Source organism: Carassius auratus, chromosome 5, assembly GCF_003368295.1.
Source record: "Carassius auratus strain Wakin chromosome 5, ASM336829v1, whole genome shotgun sequence".
Lineage (NCBI taxonomy): Eukaryota > Metazoa > Chordata > Actinopteri > Cypriniformes > Cyprinidae > Carassius > Carassius auratus.
In genome coordinates this window covers 5,574,564-5,595,948 of record NC_039247.1, presented here as the reverse complement: position 1 = coordinate 5,595,948, position 21,385 = coordinate 5,574,564, and the positions used below count along the sequence as shown (strand labels likewise).

General features: G+C 38.7%; 1 protein-coding gene across 3 annotated transcripts in view; it reads right to left on the bottom strand.

Annotated features, from left to right (window-relative positions):
* LOC113072224 (kinase suppressor of Ras 2-like) overlaps positions 1-21,385 on the bottom strand; it is an 86,871-nt gene that overhangs the window by 18,546 nt on the left and 46,940 nt on the right. For 2 of the 3 annotated variants that reach the window (XM_026245298.1, XM_026245296.1), the window contains exons 8-18: positions 20,694-20,777; positions 19,310-19,395; positions 17,956-17,973; positions 16,088-16,197; positions 14,561-14,729; positions 13,060-13,101; positions 11,854-11,920; positions 10,398-10,446; positions 9,462-9,829; positions 7,128-7,224; positions 6,491-6,624 (exon numbers count right to left, since the gene is read on the bottom strand). In XM_026245298.1, coding sequence (XP_026101083.1) covers positions 6,491-6,624; positions 7,128-7,224; positions 9,462-9,829; positions 10,398-10,446; positions 11,854-11,920; positions 13,060-13,101; positions 14,561-14,729; positions 16,088-16,197; positions 17,956-17,973; positions 19,310-19,395; positions 20,694-20,777 — 1,224 coding nt within the window. The remainder of the gene's footprint in view (positions 1-6,490; positions 6,625-7,127; positions 7,225-9,461; positions 9,830-10,397; positions 10,447-11,853; positions 11,921-13,059; positions 13,102-14,560; positions 14,730-16,087; positions 16,198-17,955; positions 17,974-19,309; positions 19,396-20,693; positions 20,778-21,385) is intronic. The other variant, XM_026245304.1, reaches the window with a different exon arrangement.

The window sequence follows — 21,385 nt, the reverse complement described above, 5'->3', positions numbered from 1 at the left end:
TTAGTTCCCAGGTGTGTCTATTATCTTCCTCATGTGTTCCATGTCCCTGTTAATTTAATGATTCCATCCACCTGTGTTTCCCCAATTATCCTTTGTACTTAAGCCTTGTCCTTTCAGTTCTGTTTTGTCGGGTCTTCATTTGCACTTGCTACTTACGTGTGTCTACCTCTGTGCTCCATGTTGGATATCCCCTGTGCTGGATATATTAAAAACCTTATTCCGTTTACCCTCGACTCCGTATTCCTTCAGGCAGCGTAAAACCGTGACAGAAGACCCGACCTCAAAAGAGAAAGTAGAAAACTGCGTCTTTCCCTCCGTTTTGCTTTCGTTTTTTCTCAGTCTTTTTGTTTTGTAGTGTTTCTATGGATCCCCTCTATCGTCCCGAATTCCTCATCCTTCTGCTGAAGCAGGAAGGACGTTCTCTCGAGGACCATACCAGACAGTTTATTCTATTAGCTTATGCCACCAGCTACCCGGACAACGCGCTCTGCACCTTCTACAACACCAGCCTGAACTCCAAATGCAGAGCGTTGTCGTCCGAAGATGGTCCTCGAGAGAATTTCGCCGCATACGTGGAGTGGACTCTGGCGAGAAATGGCTCATCTCTCACCGTCTGCCCCATAGAGGACCTCGCCAGCCCCACTCCCGACCCAGAGACCAGCCAGCCACCATCTCGCTACACGGAGCCAGAGCCCACCGCAGCCGCAGAGCCCGAGCCATCCATTGACAGGGAACAGGATCTCGAGAGCGCGACTGACCAGGTGTGTGAGCCGGCAACACCGTGCATCGTGGGAGTCCTCGTGGAGATCGAGGGCGTGGAGGAAAGCCCTGCCCACACTCCTGCGACTGAGGGTGAGCTGTATACAGTCTCTGAAGATCGTATGGAGCAAGTTCTGGATCTGATGGACTGGTCTATGGAGGTAATCCCTAATTTTCCTGTTTCCCCGCTGGTTCCGTCCAGCCCTGATTCCCCTGTATACCCTCTCAGTCTCCCACTCCTACCTCCTCCAGTCATTTCCTCTGCTCCATTTCCGCTGGTTACGCCCAGCCCTGAGTTTTCTGTTTCTCCGCTGGTTCCGCCCAGCTCTGAATCTTCTGTGTCTCCGCTGGTTCCGCCCAGCTCTGAATCTTCTGTGTCTCCGCTGGTTCCGCCCAGCCCTGAGTTTTCTGTGTCTCCGCTGGTTCCGCCCAGCCCTGAGTTTTCTGTTTCTCCGCTGGTTACGCCCAGCCCTGAGTTTTCTGTTTCTCCGCTGGTTACGCCCAGCCCTGAGTTTTCTGTGTCTCCGCTGGTTCCGCCCAGCCCTGAGTTTTCTGTTTCTCCGCTGGTTCCGCCCAGCCCTGAGTTTTCTGTTTCTCCGCTGGTTACGCCCAGCCCTGAGTTTTCTGTTTCTCCGCTGGTTCCGCCCAGCCCTGAGTTTCCTGTAGCTCCGCCCAGCTCTGAATCTTCTGTTTCTCCGCTGGTTCCGCTCAGCCCTGAGTTTTCTGTTTCTCCGCTGGTTACGCCCAGCCCTGAGTTTTCTGTTTCTCCGCTGGTTACGCCCAGCCCTGAGTTTTCTGTTTCTCCGCTGGTTACGCCCAGCCCTGAGTTTTCTGTTTCCCCGCTGGTTCCGCCCAGCCCTGAGTTTCCTGTGTCTCCGCTGGTTCCGCCCAGCTCTGAATCTTCTGTGTCTCCGCTGGTTCCGCCCAGCTCTGAATCTTCTGTGTCTCCGCTGGTTCCGCCCAGCCCTGAATCTTCTGTGTCTCCTGTATTCCCTCCCAGCCTCCCTCTCCCGCCTCCTCCCAAACCTGCTGGTCCCTCTACTCCTCTTTCGCTGGTTCCGTCCAGTCCTGATCCTCCTGTCCTTCCTCCCATCCTTCTCCTCTCTCCTCCTCCTAGACCAGCCAGTTCCTCGTCATCCCTGCTGGTGCCAGCCAGTCCCGCAGCTCACCCTCAGTCCGCGCCATCGGGGCGCGGTGGTTCGCCGCTGGACTGCCAGTCTCCAGCTCCGCCTTGGCGTGTTAAGGCCCTGTCTCCGCCTCCAGCCTCCGAGCCCTGGACTCCTCCTCGGTCCTTCGACCCAGCGGCTCCGCCTTGGCTCTTAGCTCCCTCGTCTCCACCGTGGCCTGTCATCCCACCTGCTCCACCGGGCTCCCTCGTCCCTCCGGCTCCACCTTGGTCAGTCGTCGACCATCCGCCGCCTCGGGACTCCACTCCTCTGGTTCCACCTCGTCACTCCATCCCTCCGGCTCTGTCAGGCTCCTCCTTCCCTCCAGTTCCACCTCCATCCTCGGTCACTCCGGCTCCACAGCGGTCTGCCAGGACCCCGCCTCTGCCTTGGTCGCCTGAGCCTTCAGCTCCACCTAGGCCCTCCGGATCCTCGACGTCACCCTGGCTCTGCGGCTGTGCTGCTCCATCTTGGGCTCCTCACCCACCGGTGCAGTCTCCGCCTGTCGGCCCCCTGGTGTCGTCGACCCTTCCTTCACCATGGCTCCTCCCGCCGTCGACCCCACCTTGGATCTCCGTCCTGGCTGGTCTCTGGTGGACCATCTGGCTCCTCCTGCTCCTGTCTCCTCCCTGGCTCCTCCCTCCGTCGTCTCCTCCCTGGCTCCTCCTTCTGTGGTCCCTGTCTGCTGGCCCCCTCCTGGGAGTCCGTCCTCCACCGGAACCTCCTCCCAAGTTCCCACCCACGCCTCCCTCTGTTGTTTCTACGGTGCGAGGACGCACCTACCGGGAGGGGGGAGTACTGTCACACACCTGGACTCATTTAATGTTTTTGCCCCAGTGACCCAGTTTCTGTCTTCCGTGATTAGTTCCCAGGTGTGTCTATTATCTTCCTCATGTGTTCCATGTCCCTGTTAATTTAATGATTCCATCCACCTGTGTTTCCCCAATTATCCTTTGTACTTAAGCCTTGTCCTTTCAGTTCTGTTTTGTCGGGTCTTCATTTGCACTTGCTACTTACGTGTGTCTACCTCTGTGCTCCATGTTGGATATCCCCTGTGCTGGATATATTAAAAACCTTATTCCGTTTACCCTCGACTCCGTATTCCTTCAGGCAGCGTAAAACCGTGACAAACATCATGTCAGTGTTAAATTAAAGTATATTAACATGACATAATATTTATAATAATTAATCAAATGTATAATATTTCCTTCATTCTCATTACTGTAATGCTGGGAAAAATAGATATAAATGTAAAAATTCTAAAATTATATAATTACTCAAATATGGCAATATGTGTATACATCACTGCAGTATTAAATTATTATTTTTTTTTTTTTAGGGTTAGGGTTAGATCCAGATTTTTTGGGTGCAATGTCATATACTGTACACAGGGACATGTCCCCTTATAACCCTTCCCTTTGCCCTAAGAAACATATTCAGAATTGACAATGGTTGAGATATATGAAGCATATGAAGCTTTACAAAACAAATCAAACGTCTACAGCTCTTCACGCAATTCAGCGGCCTTGCCTGGAGGAAGGAATATCTTTGAGTTCATTCAGCCATAAAGTAGAGGATGTTTCCTCTTCATACATCACAAGAGCGCAACAAAACGCATGCATCAGACACCCTTTTCATGGATTTTCCTGTTCAAAGAAGTGTGGCGTTCATAGTCTGTTCAAAGTCTTTGTCTCTTGAAGGAGACAGGAATATATAAACAGAGGTCTAAATCTGAAAAGACTGTGGTATTCAATTAAGGTTGTGGAGATGATGTCATATGCAGAAAATATAGCTGTTTAATACTTCAGTACTGTTCTGAGACAGATTTTGTGCTTTTTCCTCATGTTGTGTATTATGAAACCCAATCACAAATCATTTTACGCCAAAAGCCTCATCCACATCATCTATACAGGCAGAATTAAATTAAATACTTGGATAAAATTGCTTTAAAATATAATTAATTCAATATTCTTAAGACTGAATATTGATTGGGATTTAAACTGAAATGAAGTAACCCTAAGGGAAAAGCGTGGTCAATTAAATGGATATTCACCCAAAAATATCAGTCAGAATTCACTCATCCTCATGTGAACGGAAATGCTCCTAGCATCAAGCTCGATTTCATGCATTGCTGCTTTCTGAAATGTGCAACATTAAAGGGGATAGTTCAAACAAAAATGAAAATTCCATCATCATATTTGTTTTTCGTACAGACTCTTATAAACAAAGGTTCTTTATTGGAATCTATCCATGAAGACCCTTTAACATCTCTGGAGTGTTTCTATTGCACAAAAGTTTATTTATATGCAAAAAAGGTTCTTTAGATTTATTAAATATTCTAGGATGTTGATTTTTAGATGGTAGCTTTCTGAGATGGCGAATGGGAACATGATTTGTGTGACATTAGCAAAACGTTCTCACTGTTTGATCAAGTAGTGAAGCCAAAAGCTAATGATATCAATTAACGTTATGTGTCCAATGTTGTAAAGAGCGATAAATAAAATGCATTACCATTCTGATACATTAACTTGTAGATGACCCTGTATAATTAACCCTCTTCCTCTTCTTGAGAATCCCCCTTTAAAATAATCAGATTTTGTTGCTTTGCAGCCTGAAATGAAGACGGACACAGTTTGCTTTTTCCAGCTGAATTTACTCAGCGCAATTTATAACATCTAACTGAATGACCAAAATGTCAGCATACCACCAACATACCTTCTCAATAGCACACAAAGACACTGGCACTGTCAAAAGATCTCAGGGATAAAGTTGTAGACAGGAGAAAAAAATGTCAAAGGCTTTATCAATGCCTAGAAGCACAGTGAAGTCTATTATTAAGAAGTGGAAGATATTTGTTACAACACAAACCCTCCCTGGATCAGGATGTCCCCCAAACTGGATGAAACAGCCAGGAGAAAACTGGTCAGAGAGGCAACCAACTCTGAAGCAGCTGCAGGAATTTATGACAAAGATTGGCCATTGTGTGCATGTGACAACAACATCACTAATTCTCAAGAAAAAAGCCATTGCTCAAGAAAAGCTACATGCATGTCACGACTGAGCTTTGCCAAAATGCTTCTGATTCTAAGGCAGATAAGACTAAAACTGAATTATCTGGACTCAACATCAGGTAATATGTCTGACAGAAATCCAATGCAGCTTTCCATCAAAATAATAGTATTCCTCCAGTAAAGCGTGGAGGTGGTGATATCCTGTTATGAGGGTGTTTCTCTGCAGCAGGGACTGGAGCACTTGCAGGATAGAAGAAAAAATGGACAGGGCAGAATACCATAAAAATTATTGAGAAAATTCTGCTGCCCTCTGCCAGAAAGTTGTCAGTGAGTAGGTTTCATTTCAACCCAAAGCACACCATAGCTGATGGAGTTGAAAATCTGTGGAATGACTTGAAGACTCCAGTCCGCAAACCATCAAATTTAACTGAACATGAGCAGTTCTGCAAAGAAAAGTGGGCAAATATTGCAAAGTCTAGATGTGCAAAGTTAGAAGAGAAATATCCCAACAGACTAAAGGCTGTAATTAAAGCAAAAGGTGGTTTAACAAAATAATGACACATAAGTGGGTAAACCTTTTTCCAACTCAGTGATTGTTTTTTTTGTGAATTCTTTTCTATACCCACTGTATGTGAACTCTTCTTTCTATCTAAATATGAATAACTGGCTGATAAAAGCAACAATTTTCATCTATTCATATGTCTGCAGTGCATTGAAATTAGTTGCTAGAGGGAGCTCCCCCCTATAAAAGTTCCTGAAGTCCTCTCAAACGCCTGTGTGATGATAACAACATCTGCTGCTCCTTCAACTCACTGAAGCAGACATTCATCAGGAACCATGAGAACACTGAAGGTGAAACTGTATTTAGCACTGTAGCCCTCACTCCAATAATTACAGGCTTTGATTTTTAATAAGCAGTTCTGAAAGTCATTATGGAATTTAAAGACGTTATTAATGGCCTGGCACATGTATCGTGTGATGGCTTGTACATTTGTTACTCTTCTACTGGAGACACAGAGAGAGAAAGGTACATCTGTGTACCATATTTACCACTAAAAGGTACATAGTAGTACTGTAAGGTACAGTACATACTTTATCAAAACTCTTAAGGTACTAATATGCACCTTTTAAGGGTACAAAGTCAAGGATTCAAAGTTTTTGCTTCAAGCGAAAAGCTGTTGTACACATAAAGGTACCGTTATTTTCCATTTTTTTCTTCTGGCAGTATAGACAGCATTTTACAACATCACAGGCACACTCCTAAAGGCAAGGCTTTTTCAAAAGGTAGGCCACAACATCATGTGTGGGGGCCAATATCTAAGGCATATCCTAGTTCAATATAACGTAAAAGCATACCCAGTATTTATATTTCTACAGGTTGTTATGTTTATTAGACTTCAGCATTAGCTTATTAACAGCAATAGTTTAGGAGACTTTATTTAAAAATGTAAACCCTTTCAATGGCTGACACTGAAAACTTGTCTTCTTAAAGAGAAAAGAATAGCATTACTTGAAAATGCAGGGAGTTGTGTGCTTGTGTGAATTTGGACCTACCTGCCTGCTTGTAGAACACCAGATATTGTGAACAGGCCAAAGTCGGTGATGACCACTTTCCCATTGTCATAAAATACATTCTTGGATTTCATATCTTTGTGAAGGATCCCTTTGGCATGTAGGTATCCCATGCCCTGAAAAAAAGGGTGTTAATGTATGATTTTAGTCTAATACAAATTTTATGTCTAGACTGTACTTTATAATTCTAAATACAGTTGTAACTATAAATGTTATTGTTGCATTTACTAATACGTATGAATTTCTTCTTTCCATAGATCTTTTATTTTGGTGCATGTTCCCAACTGGACATTATAAGCGTCCCAAACTCAGAGCAGATGGAGAGATGAGTTTGTGTGATGAGCTGCTCACTTATAAAAGAACACAGTGCTGTGCTTCACTCCGAAACATGCTCCACATGTATTCATTTAATTAAATTGCAGCCTTTGTGATTTAATAATAATCATGTGATTTCTGTTTTATTCCATTTAATTGTGCAGTCCTAAATGTAATCACATGCTGTATATGTGAAGGCTTCAAAACACTGACATGTTTCCCAAAATGACTGCTATACACGTGAATCAATTTTAGCTGACATTTAGCGAATTCATCACATTGACTTCACATCAATTACGCTTACCTTCACCATCTCTTGTGCAATTTGTCTAGTCTTGTTGACGTCGAGAACAACTTTTGCATCTCGAATTACTGAGTAGAGGGTCCTGCCCTTACACAAACTACAACAGAAGAACAAAAAACACACATATTAGACATCAGCAGTAACCATAATACCATTTGTTATTTAGCTATTTGTGCAGATTCTGAGTTTTCAAAACAAGCTTTGCAGAAATAAAGAATAGCATCACAGGCTTATGCAGATTAAGTGTACAAAACAACTAATCCAAATATGAATCTATTTGAAATATATAAATATTTGAAATATACAAATATGAATATACATTTCACATTTTTTACAATTCATGGGCAAGCATACTTGAAGTGCTAGAGGCAAAGGCAATTTAAATAAAATGAAATAATATCACAAGAATGATTATTGATGTGCATGAGAGTACTAACTGGTATTGGTCTTAATTAAGTTTGCAATTATGAATGCATTTAACAGTATATTAAAAAATCATGATTGCAATCTAGCTTGTTGATGAAGAATAGCAATAAAGCCTGTCATATGATGAGCATCTATCCTAGCATCTACCCTCGTGCAACCAGTATTTGTTCACAGATCACCCCTCATTTGAACCTACAACCTACATTTTCATATAACATATGTTAGGACAAGACTGATACCGGTACATGTTCATACTCAAGCATGCTGTTTTGGATTTATATCCAAGCAAATGTGAGCACTGTCACTTGGAGGACTAATGATGCTGAATGAGCCATGAACTTCACCTCTGCAGGAATGAGGAGAAAGACACCCCTCCAACTCCCTGACATCTGAGCTCCTACTGTGCCACCTGACAAAAACGTCTGCGTTTTTCCCCGGGCTGCCCTCTTCCTCCATTTATACATATTCATAATGCCATCAGGGTACGAGGCCCATTTTTAGCATCACTGTGGCCTTTTGGCCTAATTCAGTGTGGGATCCTTCAAATGTGTGATACCCAAATGCAAATGCTAAACTCTGTATATATGCCATCAGTACAGAAATTTGTCGCATACATCACGTTTCAACTGTTAACACTAATAATTGTCAAGACAGACTATTCCAAATAATGACAGCCTCTGACATTCTGCTGCAATTATGTTGTACACACTGAATTTGTGAACAAAAAGCCAAACTGTTATTCCTCACTGCAGGGGTGATATGAAAAACAATCAATGCATAATCACTCATGACAATGTGAAGACACACAATCAATATTTATTTCGATATTTATTTATTTCCTTCATTTATTTTTAAGAAATAGGGTAATTTCTAGCAATTATATCTCAATTAGTTTGTTTGAGCCTGCTGATTAGGGACTACCAATAAAACCATGACTATGACTTATGTCTGTGTTAAATGAAATACAATTAATTAAAATAATGCACCATAATTAGTGAGGAGTAGACATTTATATACATTTTTCTTTGGCAAATGAAAACTATTTGCCAGTAAGGTTAGAAAAATAAGCAAATCTGACAATTATTTACAATTTTTACTAAAAATGGACTAAAGAAATGCTGGAAAAGTAAAAGCTATGTTTAAATATTGGCTAATATATTATTATTCATCATACAAATATATAATATTGTATTTTGTGTGTATTATATTATTAATATTAAAATGTACAGATAGATAGATGCAATGATGCATCATTAAATAAATCAAAATTGACAGGAAACTATTTCAAATAATTGCTCTCCCTCTGAACTCTCCATTCATCAAATAATCCAGATTTTATTAATATAATGATATAATATCATAATCAAAAATACATTTTAGATTATACATTGAATCATTAAAAAAAGACTTCTATATTTACAACTTTATTTGATCTAAGAAACTAAAGCCTTTTATTCTAGAAATATAAAATAAAAGATGAATCCTCTGAATCTTTTGAATGAATCTTTTATTGGCCATGGCCATGCAGCACAGCATCTTTTTGCAGACAAACTAACAGGAAGCACCAATTTGTGTGGCAGGAGGAAGGAAATAATATTGGCCATCTCCCATTCAGACAGGATGCTAAAGTAGCTCATGTTTTTCACAACACTCATCGTTCATATACTGACATGCCTTCTGAGAATTCTGAGAAGTGGAAAATTTCAGCCACTTATGTTTACATCTGTGGTCAAAGTCATGTTGTTTTAAATTAGGCTGAAAGCAGGCACTTACGCAAACTATGAGGTCGTGCTGATTAAAGAAGATCAGGAAAAGGTTAAGAAACAGTCATGAAGCTGGAGCTGTGGAGCTTACACATGCACTGGAAACACTGAATTGTGGACATTACCAAACTCTATTCAAGCTTACCTGGTGATGATGGCCAGATGAGGGGGTCTCATACACGCTCCCATGAACAGGACTACGTTTTCATGCCGCGTGTTCCTGTACGCCATCACCTCTCTTTTAAATGCTTTCAGCTGTTCTTCATTGTCTCTTTCGATGTCAATTAGCCGTATGGCCACTTCTCCATGCCAGCGTCCATGATAGACCTGTCCAAAGCGGCCTTTCCCGATCAGCTCTCCGATCTCCAGCTGCTCCATGGGAATGTCCCACTCCTGCAGGAAGATGCTGGTCTGGCTGGCCTTACGTGGGAAGTTCCGTGCAGACAGCAGGGAGAGATTCATCTCCTCAAACTCATCCGCTGACCCCTCGGCCTCATCGTTGCCTTCCTCGTTCTGATAGATAGATCGGTCCAATTATAAATATAACAGTAGAACCACAGACAGACGGACGGATGGATGGATGCATATGTGGATGGATGGAGTAACAGATAGATAGAGAGACAGACAGAATGAAAGATAGAATGATGGAACGGTAGATAAATAGAATGATAGAATGGTAAAACAATGGAAGGACAGAGGGACGGACAGACAGACAGACAGGTAGATAGATAGATAGATAGATAGATAGATAGATAGATAGATAGATAGATAGATAGATAGATAGATAGATAGATAGATAGATAGATAGATAGATAGATAGATAGATAGATAGATAGATAGATAGATAGATAGATAGATAGGACCTCAGACAGAGAATGACAGATAGACAGATGTATAGAATGAAAGAATGTAACTATGTGCAATGTAACTATGGCAAGATAGAACAAATGATAGAATGATAGAACAAATGATACAATGATGGATAGAACAATAGATTGATAGATAACCATGGAACCATAGAACGACAGAACAAATGATAGATAGATAGACAGACAGTTGTTATAGAAGCAGGATGACTCACATCAGATGTTGGTTCAACCTCAATTTGTAGCAAGGGGCTCACTTTGGTTCTGTGTGAAGAGAGAGAAAGTGTGTTTGCTCAGAGAGGGTCATTTACTTCAGCAGAACTAACTAACGTTTCATTTTCAAGAACTGTGATCTAATTCAAATCCATTGTTTACTTTATGCCATCTGAAAGGATCACATAAAAAATCCTGCTTGTTCATCTTCATATTTTTAGCTTGTACAAGAGCGGTTCGCACAAGCTCTGTTTAGTGAGTTGGCTACATTTAACATCGTGAATGTAATGCAACCTCACATATTGCTAAGCTGTCTAATCAACATAAAATAAAAAGATATACATTATGAAAAAGAATCCACTTTTAATTAAGACAAATCTATTTTCAATTAACACCTTTAGTATAAAATTAAATTAAAAACAACCTGGATGACACTCAGTTACTGTTTATGTCTGTAGTAAGACATGTATTTGTTAATACGTTCTGACCCTTGTTTGGATTGAAAAATATGGAAGGACAGTCCCAGAAGATCTATGAGTCCATTTATGCATTCATGCCAGTTAACAGTTTTACCCTACAGCTGTCAAACAGCTCATTTCAGCTGCATTATGATACTCTATAATGAAATGCATACTGCTGTCTAAGAACTACAGAAACTGAAATCCAGTTTTAAAAGGTTTTTCTTTGTAGTTAATGCATCTTGATTCAATTAATTAAATACTGAATTATACTTTATGGGTCTTCGAGTTTTTTAAAACATCCATGGATATGACTGACATCCTCACTGTAGCGTAACCTCAAGCCCAATGTTTGGTTAAAGTTTATGTATGTATGTGTGTGTGTGTGTGTGTGTGTGTGTGACTTGACTTCATCAGCTTTTGCAAATATTTTTGCTCTAATAATTCTGTAATCTAAAATGCTCATATTTGCCATAAACAGACACAAGCCACGGCGAAACTGTCTGACATGTCTGTGGCCTTTCACATTGGCGTCGCTCTAAATACAAACTCAAACACACATAGTACAGGATAGAACATGACATTTCAGGCACATTTGTATGTTAATAAACAATGTTAAATGATCTTGGCATCTCATTATAAGTGACACAAAAGAGATAATAGCACATTTAACAGTATTTGACCTCCATCTTAAGGAGCAAGAGAGCATCATAACTACATTTTATGCTACTATCTTTAAAAAGATTAATAATACTGTAACAAATGTATTGCTTATTGCTAGATAATGAAACATTATTGTAAAGTGTTACAGAGATAATTGATCACCATTGATTTACATGCATTTGCACTTTAGTTCAAAATCCCAGAGAGATGTTTTGTTGTTTATGACCTAATACTGATTTGGAACACTCTACATAGACAGACTGATGTCATCATTAAATGCATCCTAAAATTTCAAATCAACATAAACTCACACACACATAAATACACACGCACTTACCCAGGCTCAGACAGAACAGGGTGTAGAATGACTTGAGGGGCCCTGGTGGGAACCTCAGGGGCCACATCTACAAAGAGAAAGAGTGAGACAGTAAGTCACAAGGCAGAGATGAGAAAGAAAATGACAATTTGTAAAAGAGTGTATTTTTATAGACTAAGTTCATCAAAACATGCAGGAGAACTGCTGAGAAACAGAAGCTGCTTATACTGAAAAGACTGACGTAGAAACAATTGTTTTCTTAGAAAATGTTATTTTCTTGTAAAAAAAATACTCTGAGAATCTAAAAACAAATGTCATTCTAAAAATAAAATGAAAACAATGTTGTACATGTGCCTACTACACAAACATCTAAAGCCATTCACGGCTGTTTGTGATCAAAAATATTATTATTATTTTTTAATAATTGAACATTATTTTATTCACCAATGGATGCATTAAATTGATCAAAGTGATAGATAATACATTTTAAATGTTTATATTTCATATAAATGCGGTCTGAAAAAAAAAAAAACACTATTGCACCAAAAATATTATGAAGCACAATGATTTTCAGACATTGATAAATAAGAAATGCCACTTGAGTAACATATCAGCATATTAGAATGATTTCTGAGGGATCATGTGACACTGAAGACTGAAATAATGTTGCTGAAAAATAAATATAAAGATATATCATGCTCTATTGTTAGGAAAGATGAAAACCTAGAGGATTTTCAATTTAACAAACAATCTCTATTGAAAAACGAATGGTTTTGCCTAATGGGTAAATCTGGCTGTGTGTTCCCTGCTGAAAGGTACAATGGTGACTGATCTCAGCAGCTCAACTCTCATATATAAACTGCCAAAATTGGAGTCAGAAGCCTTTATTCTAATCTATCAGGCTACCAACACAACATGGCTTTCCTCCCTCCACACATTCATCAAAAACATGCAGCAAGCTGAGTGCCTCCCACAGAATACAGGCACTCATCAGCCTTTATTTGCAGCGAGGCCTCGCCTTTAAAAGAACCATCATTAGAGAATACAGCATTGCATGGTTAAGAGACGACAAGAAGACGAGCAAAGAAGAAAGACAGAGGGAGGGGGAGGAGGGTTGTTGCATCTCAAAGAAAAAAAGGCTTTAAAAAAAATGACATCAAAAAAGTTTGCCTCGGCATGTTGCATTGCATTATGGGTAGGGGTAATGACCAATTATGACACACTTACCAGGGAAGATGAACTGCTGCTTGTATTTGTAGAAATGAGATGCTGAGAAGAGCACAGGAGAGAAGCAGACAGAATTCAATAAAATCCAATACACCCCCAGATGCTTATTGGTCTGTGTTATTATTCTGCAGAATCCATCACAAAGCTGCATTTGCCATAAAAATAGCAACTTTTAGGATACAGAATGGTCTAAAATTCTGAAACCACACTGAAAATCTGAGATTCAGTGTCTAATAAATAAATAAAACTGACAGAAATGAAAAAGTACAAAGAAATGTTGATTTCCAATATTTGATATTTAAATATTCAAATATTTATATTTCTGCAGTCCCGTCACTAATCAACTTTAGGATGTCATGTGAACTCTGGAACAGGATATTTACAAACATTTACAAAAAAAAAAAAATTTACACACTTGAGGAGTTTATGTCATTTTGACTGCTGCTTATATTATGTGCATGTAATAATTGAAAAGAGGGACATTCCAAACAGAACTCCAGACTACGATTTAACCCTCTGGAGAAATTGCAAATGCAAATGCACAAGAAAATAAAAAATGGAATGAGTGAAACAATTAAAAAATTGTGTGTGTGTGTGTCAGAATAGCTGTAAAGTCAGATATCATCTGATTAAACTGCGCACTAGTGTTTTCTGCACGCAAATGGGTGTATCGTTTCTGACACACGCTGTATGCAATAGACCAATCACAACAGACTGGGCCATCTGACCAATCAGAGCAGAGAAAGGCTCAGAGAAAGGAGGGTTTCTGCTTGGAACTAATCTTTTGAGAATCGTTGAAAAATGAGGTGACATTAAATGCATATTTTCAGTGTTTTTTCAACATGCATGCAATGTAATCCTATTGTAGGAGACTCCCAAAACAAAATATTAGGAACCTTTGGCATAATTGGGGCACTTTTTAAAATTACCTGTATATCTCTCATTATGTTACAGCATATGATCACCAAATCTTGGATTCAATCTTTTTGTCATGTTTTTTTCTTTCAGTTAGCATAGGCTTTTGAGCACAGGATTTTTTTTTTTTTTTTGGATTGAATGTAGGCCTCACTGATCTGAGCTTATGTACCCTTGAATTGAATAACACATTATTGTGGGATCATTTCAGCCAAATTCATTCAAAACTTGGGGTGTATAAACTCAGATGGCTAAAGCTTATGATCAGTCAGTTGCAAAAATAAATACAAAACCTGTGCTAAGAGCAAGAAAACAAGCAGATGAATTCATGAAATACAATATTTGGTAATAATATAGTACAGTATGTATATATGTGTATATATATATATATATATATATATATATATATATATATATATATATATATAATTTGTATTATTATTCTTTTTTATGTTTGTGAAGATACCTTGTGTGAGCAAAGTCAGTAGGTTTTAGTCCAATTAGCATTTCAGTGGATTAGCAACTAAAATTTCATTTGAAATGATCAAAATGAATAATTAAATCAGCTTATGTTTGAGGTTGGTACCTGTAAGGTTGGACGGTTTCTGCTGTCTGGCGCTCTGTGGGGAAGGGTGAAGAGGAGATGGGGGTGTTGCACTGGACGGCAGAGGGGGAGCAGGAGATGATGGGGTGGAGGAGGTGGTGGAGGATGGATTACTGCTGGAGTCGGGCTGATACGGCACAGGGATGTGGTCCTGAAACAGAGACACACAGACATTTTGTAACACACGAAAACACTCCCTACTCCCTGCTCATTCTCAGTGCGGTCAGACATCAGTAAACCCGGCTTCTTTCTCACGGTCGGTTAAAGATTAATCATAGAACAGAGGTGTGGCAGCTGTCGACTTGATCTCCCATGTGCTGAAAACTGGAAAGCCATGCTACGTTTGAAAAACTGCCCAACGTCGTGTTAGAACGAAGAGCACATCAATAGCCAGCAGTGTTGTCGTAAAGTATGATTGAGTGGTATATATATTTGATAAGACAACGGAAAATCAAAAAAAAAAAAAAATTCACAACTCTGCCATTCTATGCTCTGCCAGTCATAAAAAGGCTTTTTGACTGCTATTTTTGTTGCTTAAGTGTCACAAACTGAGTCTTTGAGAAAAACGAAAGTTATAAAATAAAAGCAATATAAAAACCAACTGCATCTGCATAAAAATTAAAAGTGGAAGAATAACAATTAGTTCATAAGTTCATAGTTCAAATGATAAGGTTATGAACTCTTTTTATTCTGTTTCCACTATACTCTCACACATACTGTACATACATCCTTCTCTCACAAACAAATTTTCTTCTTACATACATTTATTATTTAAAACATTTGAATAAGAACAAAATGCATAATCGTGTGAATGAAATATATGAATATAAGAGGAAAATGTAAGAATGTGTTAAATTTTGTGACTATGAGAGCAAAAATGTATGAATGTGAAGGAGAATATAAGTGTGTGAGAGTGCCAGGATGAATTATGGCTGTATGACCCTTTATAGCCCCTTATAGCATGATCTTTTTTTAACCACTTCTGCAGTTACAAATAAACAACCGGTCTGAAGGTGATTTTTAGTGTATGTATGAAGTCAGTTCCCTTCACACAAGTTCTAGAAATGTTTATGCGGTCAGGAAACTAGGAAACACACACACACACAGAGAGAGAGAGAACGCTTCCTTGCTTTTAAAAATAGCTAGAAGGAGCACAATGGAATTGAATTGAATGCAACGACCCCTAGACATGTTTTTTTAAAAGTACACTTGACATGGTGTGTTAAAAATGTCACACTAATCTTGCCGTGCCTTGGTTTCCAATAAACATAAGAAAACCAAGTGTGCCAAAAATGACAGGAAGGCTGTTTATTGTTGGTCTGCGAAAATTGCTTTTCATGCCAAGTTGTTTGAATAAAAAGCCAAAGCAAACAAGTTGTTCTAAAGATTACAGGACGGGCTTATAATGCCAATGTGCTGGAGAAAGTTTTGTGATAATGTTGACAATGGAGGGATGTAACATGGTTAAGTTGTGTTTGTTCAAAGGTAATGCAACGTAACTAATCTTACCTTGCTGATTTTGTTAGTCTTGGGGAGAGTCTGGCTAATGTGGAGGTCGGAGTACCTGAGGGGGTTGTTTATGTCACATGGTACCGACTCGGTCCTGACGAGCTGACGAGCTGAGAGAGAGGGCGAGAAAAACAGCATAGTATCCACGGTAACAGGAGGCAGTTGTCACGGTAACAGAAAAACTCTGAAAAGTCTTGTCACATTTTAATGGGAGAGTCACTAAACCATGTATTATGTACAGTACAGTATATATCAGAAATATCACAGGTATGAATCACATGGATATCCAACAGCAACGATCAAGAAGTGTATAATAACACTGTTCACTTCTTCCAGCACAAAAAAACACATTTCTGTGTATTTGCATAAAAGCATATGATTTCATATTATTACTTATTTCCAAAAAAAAAAAATATATATATATATATATATATATTGGTTTATACAACCATTTTCAACATTAATAAAATGAAATATTTCTTGAACTGTATATGATTAGAATATTAGAATGATTTCTGAAGGATCATGTGACACTGAAGACTGGAGTAATGATGCTGAATATTCATCTTTGCATCGTGGCATCGATTCAACAAGGTGCTAGAAACATTCCTCAGATTTTGGTCCATATTGACATGAAAGCATCACACAGTTGATGCAGATTTCTCAGCTCCACATCCATAATGCGAATCTCCCATTCCACCACATCCCAAAGCTGCTCTATTGGATTTAGATCTGGTGCTGGTGACTGTGAAGGCCATCTGAGTAACATTCTGAGATGATTCGAGCTTTGTGACATGGTGCATTATCCTGCTGGAAGTAGCCATCAGAAGATGGTTACACTGTAGTCATAAAGGGATGGACATGTTCAGCAACAATACTCAGGTAGGCTGTGGTGTTTTAACAATGCTCGATTGGTACTAAGGGGCCCAAAGTGTGCCAAAAAAATATCCCCCACACCATTACACCACCACCACCAGGCTAAACCATTGAGACCAGGCAGGATGGATCTATGTTTTCATGTTCTTTACACCAAATGCTGACTCGTACCATCTGAATGTTGCAGCAGAAATCAAGACTCATCAGACCAGGCAACGTTTTTCCATTTTTCTTTTGTCCAATTTTGGTTAGCCTGTGCTAATTGTAGCCTCTGCTTCCTGTTCTTAGCTGACAGGAGCAGCACCCGGTGTGATCTTCTGCTGCTGTAGCCCATCTGCTTCAGGGTTCGACGTGTTGTGTGTTCAGAGATGGTATTCTGCATACCTTGGTTGTAACGAGTGGTTATTTGAGATACTGTTTCTTTTCTATCATTTCTAACCAGTCTGCCCATTCTCCTCTGACCTCTGACATCAACAAGGCATTTTTGTCCATACAACTCCCGCTCATTGGATTTTCTGTTTTTCTGACCATTCTCTGTAAATCCGTTTGGCACCATCAACCATTCCACATTCAAAGTCACTTAAATCCCCTTTCTTCCCCATTCTGATGCTCGGCTTGAACTTCAACAATTCATCTTCTAGATGCCTAAATGCATTAAGTTGCTTCCGTGTGACTGGCTGATTAGCAATGTGTGTTACCAAACAATTGAATATGTGTACCTAATAAAGTGGCCGATGAGTGTATATTAAAACAGAAAACCATTATTTTAAACTCCAGTACCATTTAAAAATATTACTGTTTATCCACTGTAGTTTTAATCACATGCAGCCTTGGTGAGCAGAAGAGACTTCTTACATAAACATGAAAAAATCGTACCGATCCCAAACTTTTGAACAGTATTGTGTTTTTAACATTTGAAAACTTTCCAGAACAAAATTTAAGGTATGAAATAGGAAATAATGTGTTTGATGAGCACAAACCTGCTCCCTTACCTTGAGATGCTACTTGATCTACAATATCAGAAATGAGGGGAAAATGTGGTGGTGAAAAAAGAAAAAGAGAGGAAAGGTAAGACGGGTGCAGACTGAAGGTTATAATGTTTAACAGAGAACAAGACAGATTGTTTAGTACATTAATGCAAAGTAGATGTGACATTCTTTTTAAAATACATTCTTCATTCCCTTTAAAGACATTCTCTTATTTAGAAAACCAATTTTCAAACCACAACATTTTAAGAAAAAGCTTGTAATTAAATATAATCAGTTGAAAATAAAGCAATTATGAGGTTGAACATATGTTGTGTATAAAAATATTGAAATAATTTCTGAACCATAATTAATGGCCTGCATTTAGTAGTAGTTTTTGTTTTAAAGGGGTCATATGATGTGATTTTAACTTTTCCTTTCTCCTTGGATTGTTACAAATTGTTCGTGAAAATATATGATCCCGAAAGCTGCAAACACTAAAGTCTCAAACCCACAGAGATATTCTATTTAAAAGTTTAGACTCGTCCAAACTAGGAGACTGCCTCCTAAATGCCTCATTTAATAAACATGCTCCCACATGTCTACATCACTGTGTGGGAAGATTTTCATAACACCTCCCAAATGTTTACACAAAGAAAGATAGCGTAACTTTGATTCTCACTGTAGTATTGTTGCTGCCACCACCGGCATGTTATGGAGACACTGTGTTTTTCATTGTGAAATCGAAACTACTTTGTTTGGTGCTCCAAAAGAGGAGACAACTAGAAATCAGTGGTTAAGTTGTGTTTACAACACCGTTCCAGAACAGTTTAACCCAAATATTCAGATGTGTGCAGCGTATTTTACGGAGGACTGATTCCTGAACCTGGGAGAGTAGCCTACAATGCCGGCTTTTCTGACTCACAGCCTGTATGTATGTTTTCATATTTAAAGAATTTGCCACTGATGATACAAAAAGTGGCTTTTGAGCATTGTAGAGTAGCATTTGTTGTTTGTCGTTTCTCCAATCTCAAATGCAGATATGGTTTTATGTTTACACAGCGTGATGCAACCCAACGTAAAAAGACAGTATAAGTCATTATAATCAGTAATTATGCCTCGTTTATAATTATAATGCACAGGATAGCTGGCCAATCAAAGCACACCTCACTTTTCAGAAAGATGAGCTTTGTAAAAATCGATGCTTTTCATAAAGGCGGGGCATAGAGGAGAAACAATAATGTACTGTATTTGGAAAATAAGTGTTTATCTTAAACTGCTTTAACACATTTAACTACATACAATACACAAAATAAATTATAAATATGACCCCTTTAAACATTTATGGAGTTAAAGAAAGTAAACGTAAAAGTTGAAATACCTCTGGATGAGTCCCTACCTCCTCTGTGGTATATGAGTAAATGACAGGGTGGAGCTTCTTTGGTGCATTTGTTGTGGCACTTCAATCTGACAAAAGAAAGCATGACAGAAATGTTTATTAGTTTTTTCTTGTAAAAGCAAATTAATGAATATTCAAAACAAGCACTTAATATGCAGCCATTATTTTGAGGGTGTCAAAAGCCAGCAAGTATCTTAGTAACAAGATGCCACAGTCAAGGGTGGTAGAGTGGAAACTATTAGGCAGGTAATTTATTCAAATAATCTTTTAATGATAATGATAATTATGCTCAATTTGAATGTTCAGACACTACTGCAGGCACAAAGTCTCTAGCACTGAATTCTAAAGAGGCTGTGATGCTAACAAAAACATCAAATCACATCATTTCACAGCTGAAATGTTAGAAATTTTTATTTTCAGAGATTTTAGTTGTTGCAAGAGATGGTAAAATAAATAATTATAGATAATGTTGTGTATATTTAACATTTGACATTTATAGTGTACATGCTGTGATTCAGTCCTAGACAGAATAACCTTTTTTTTTAAAGTACGATCTTTTGATCTTTAAGGAAACTTAACCGTAAATGTAAATGTAAACGTGGTGTTTGCTGATGCAAAATTCAACACAACGACTGCTAAGGATTGTTCAAAGTTGTTTTCATATATATTATGTATAGACTTTTTACACATTTCCGGGTTTCTCAGCAGCAGAAGTCATCACAGTTGAGTAAGCTTCTATAGCAGTGAATGGGAACTACCACAAATATATGCTTCTTGCATTTCCATTAGCTCAAATAGCAAAGAAACACTCCATGATAGTGTTTTCATGACTTTCAAAAAAAAAAAAAGGAAGAAATAGAGAAAGACTGATAACGGCAGCAAGTAAAGAGAACGATGTCAAATTTATCGTCACTCCCAAAGAGGCTGCCTTAGTAACACTGTTTCTAATACATAGTAACTCAATTATGACTTATAATCTTTTACTTTTACATTTTATCCTATAATTATGGCTACATAACCATTTCAACATTTTGTCATAATTGTTTGTCATAAAAAAAACAAAATCTCATAATTATGAATTAGTATTCACTGTGAAATTGTACATTATAATTATACATACATTTGTCATGACTGTATTCATCATATTTCATATTTTGTTATTGCTTTATACTAGATTTTAAACTTTTTGTCTCATAATTTAAACTTTTAATGTCATACTTATGAGTTTTAAAAGCATTATTTGTTTTCTTATGTGGCAGAAATGGGCTGCCATACTAAAGTTTTAGCACTTGTATGATTTACAGAAACATGGTTTATTTTCTTATGTTGGGGAAATGGGCTCCCATACAAACATTTTAGCACTTACTTGCAGTGTTTGCATTTTAAGCCGAACAGCATTCCTTTCCCGCACACGATACATGTCTGTGACATCCAATACTTCGTGGAAAACCTGTACAAGCACAAATAAGTGATGTGATTCATTACTGAGTCTTTTTTTTTATATATTTATCAATAATAATAAAAAATGTAATGCATGAAGCCATATGGGTTTGTTTTGCTTCGCTGTCAAACTATCAGCAGATGGTTCTGACCTACTGACAACCACTCCTAAACTCTTCAGATGAAAGAGCTAATGTGTCACAACAGCGATCACGTTTGCCAAGTAACCATTTCATTGAGAGCGTATGTCCAAAGATAGGCACTTTGGCAGTAATTCTCAAATTAGAGTAATTTAATTATAACCGAGGATCTTTCCGTATCTCCTTTGCACTCGACTGTGCTTTCTCACTTGACCAATACAGAAGAGGACAAAGGCTGTATGGATACACTGGTGATTGTTCAGCAGAATTGCATGGAAGCCAAGGTGCTCTCTTTATTCTTCACTTTTTCTATCTCTGTCTCTTTTTGTTTACATGTAGTCACATTTGCCATTCTCCACAATAAAAGTGCCATTCAAATCTCCTGGAATAGAGTTCCTCTGAAGGGTCAATGTGCATTGCCAATCTATTTCTCTGATATGAACAGAAGCTGACAGTTAATAGAATATGACTAATGGGC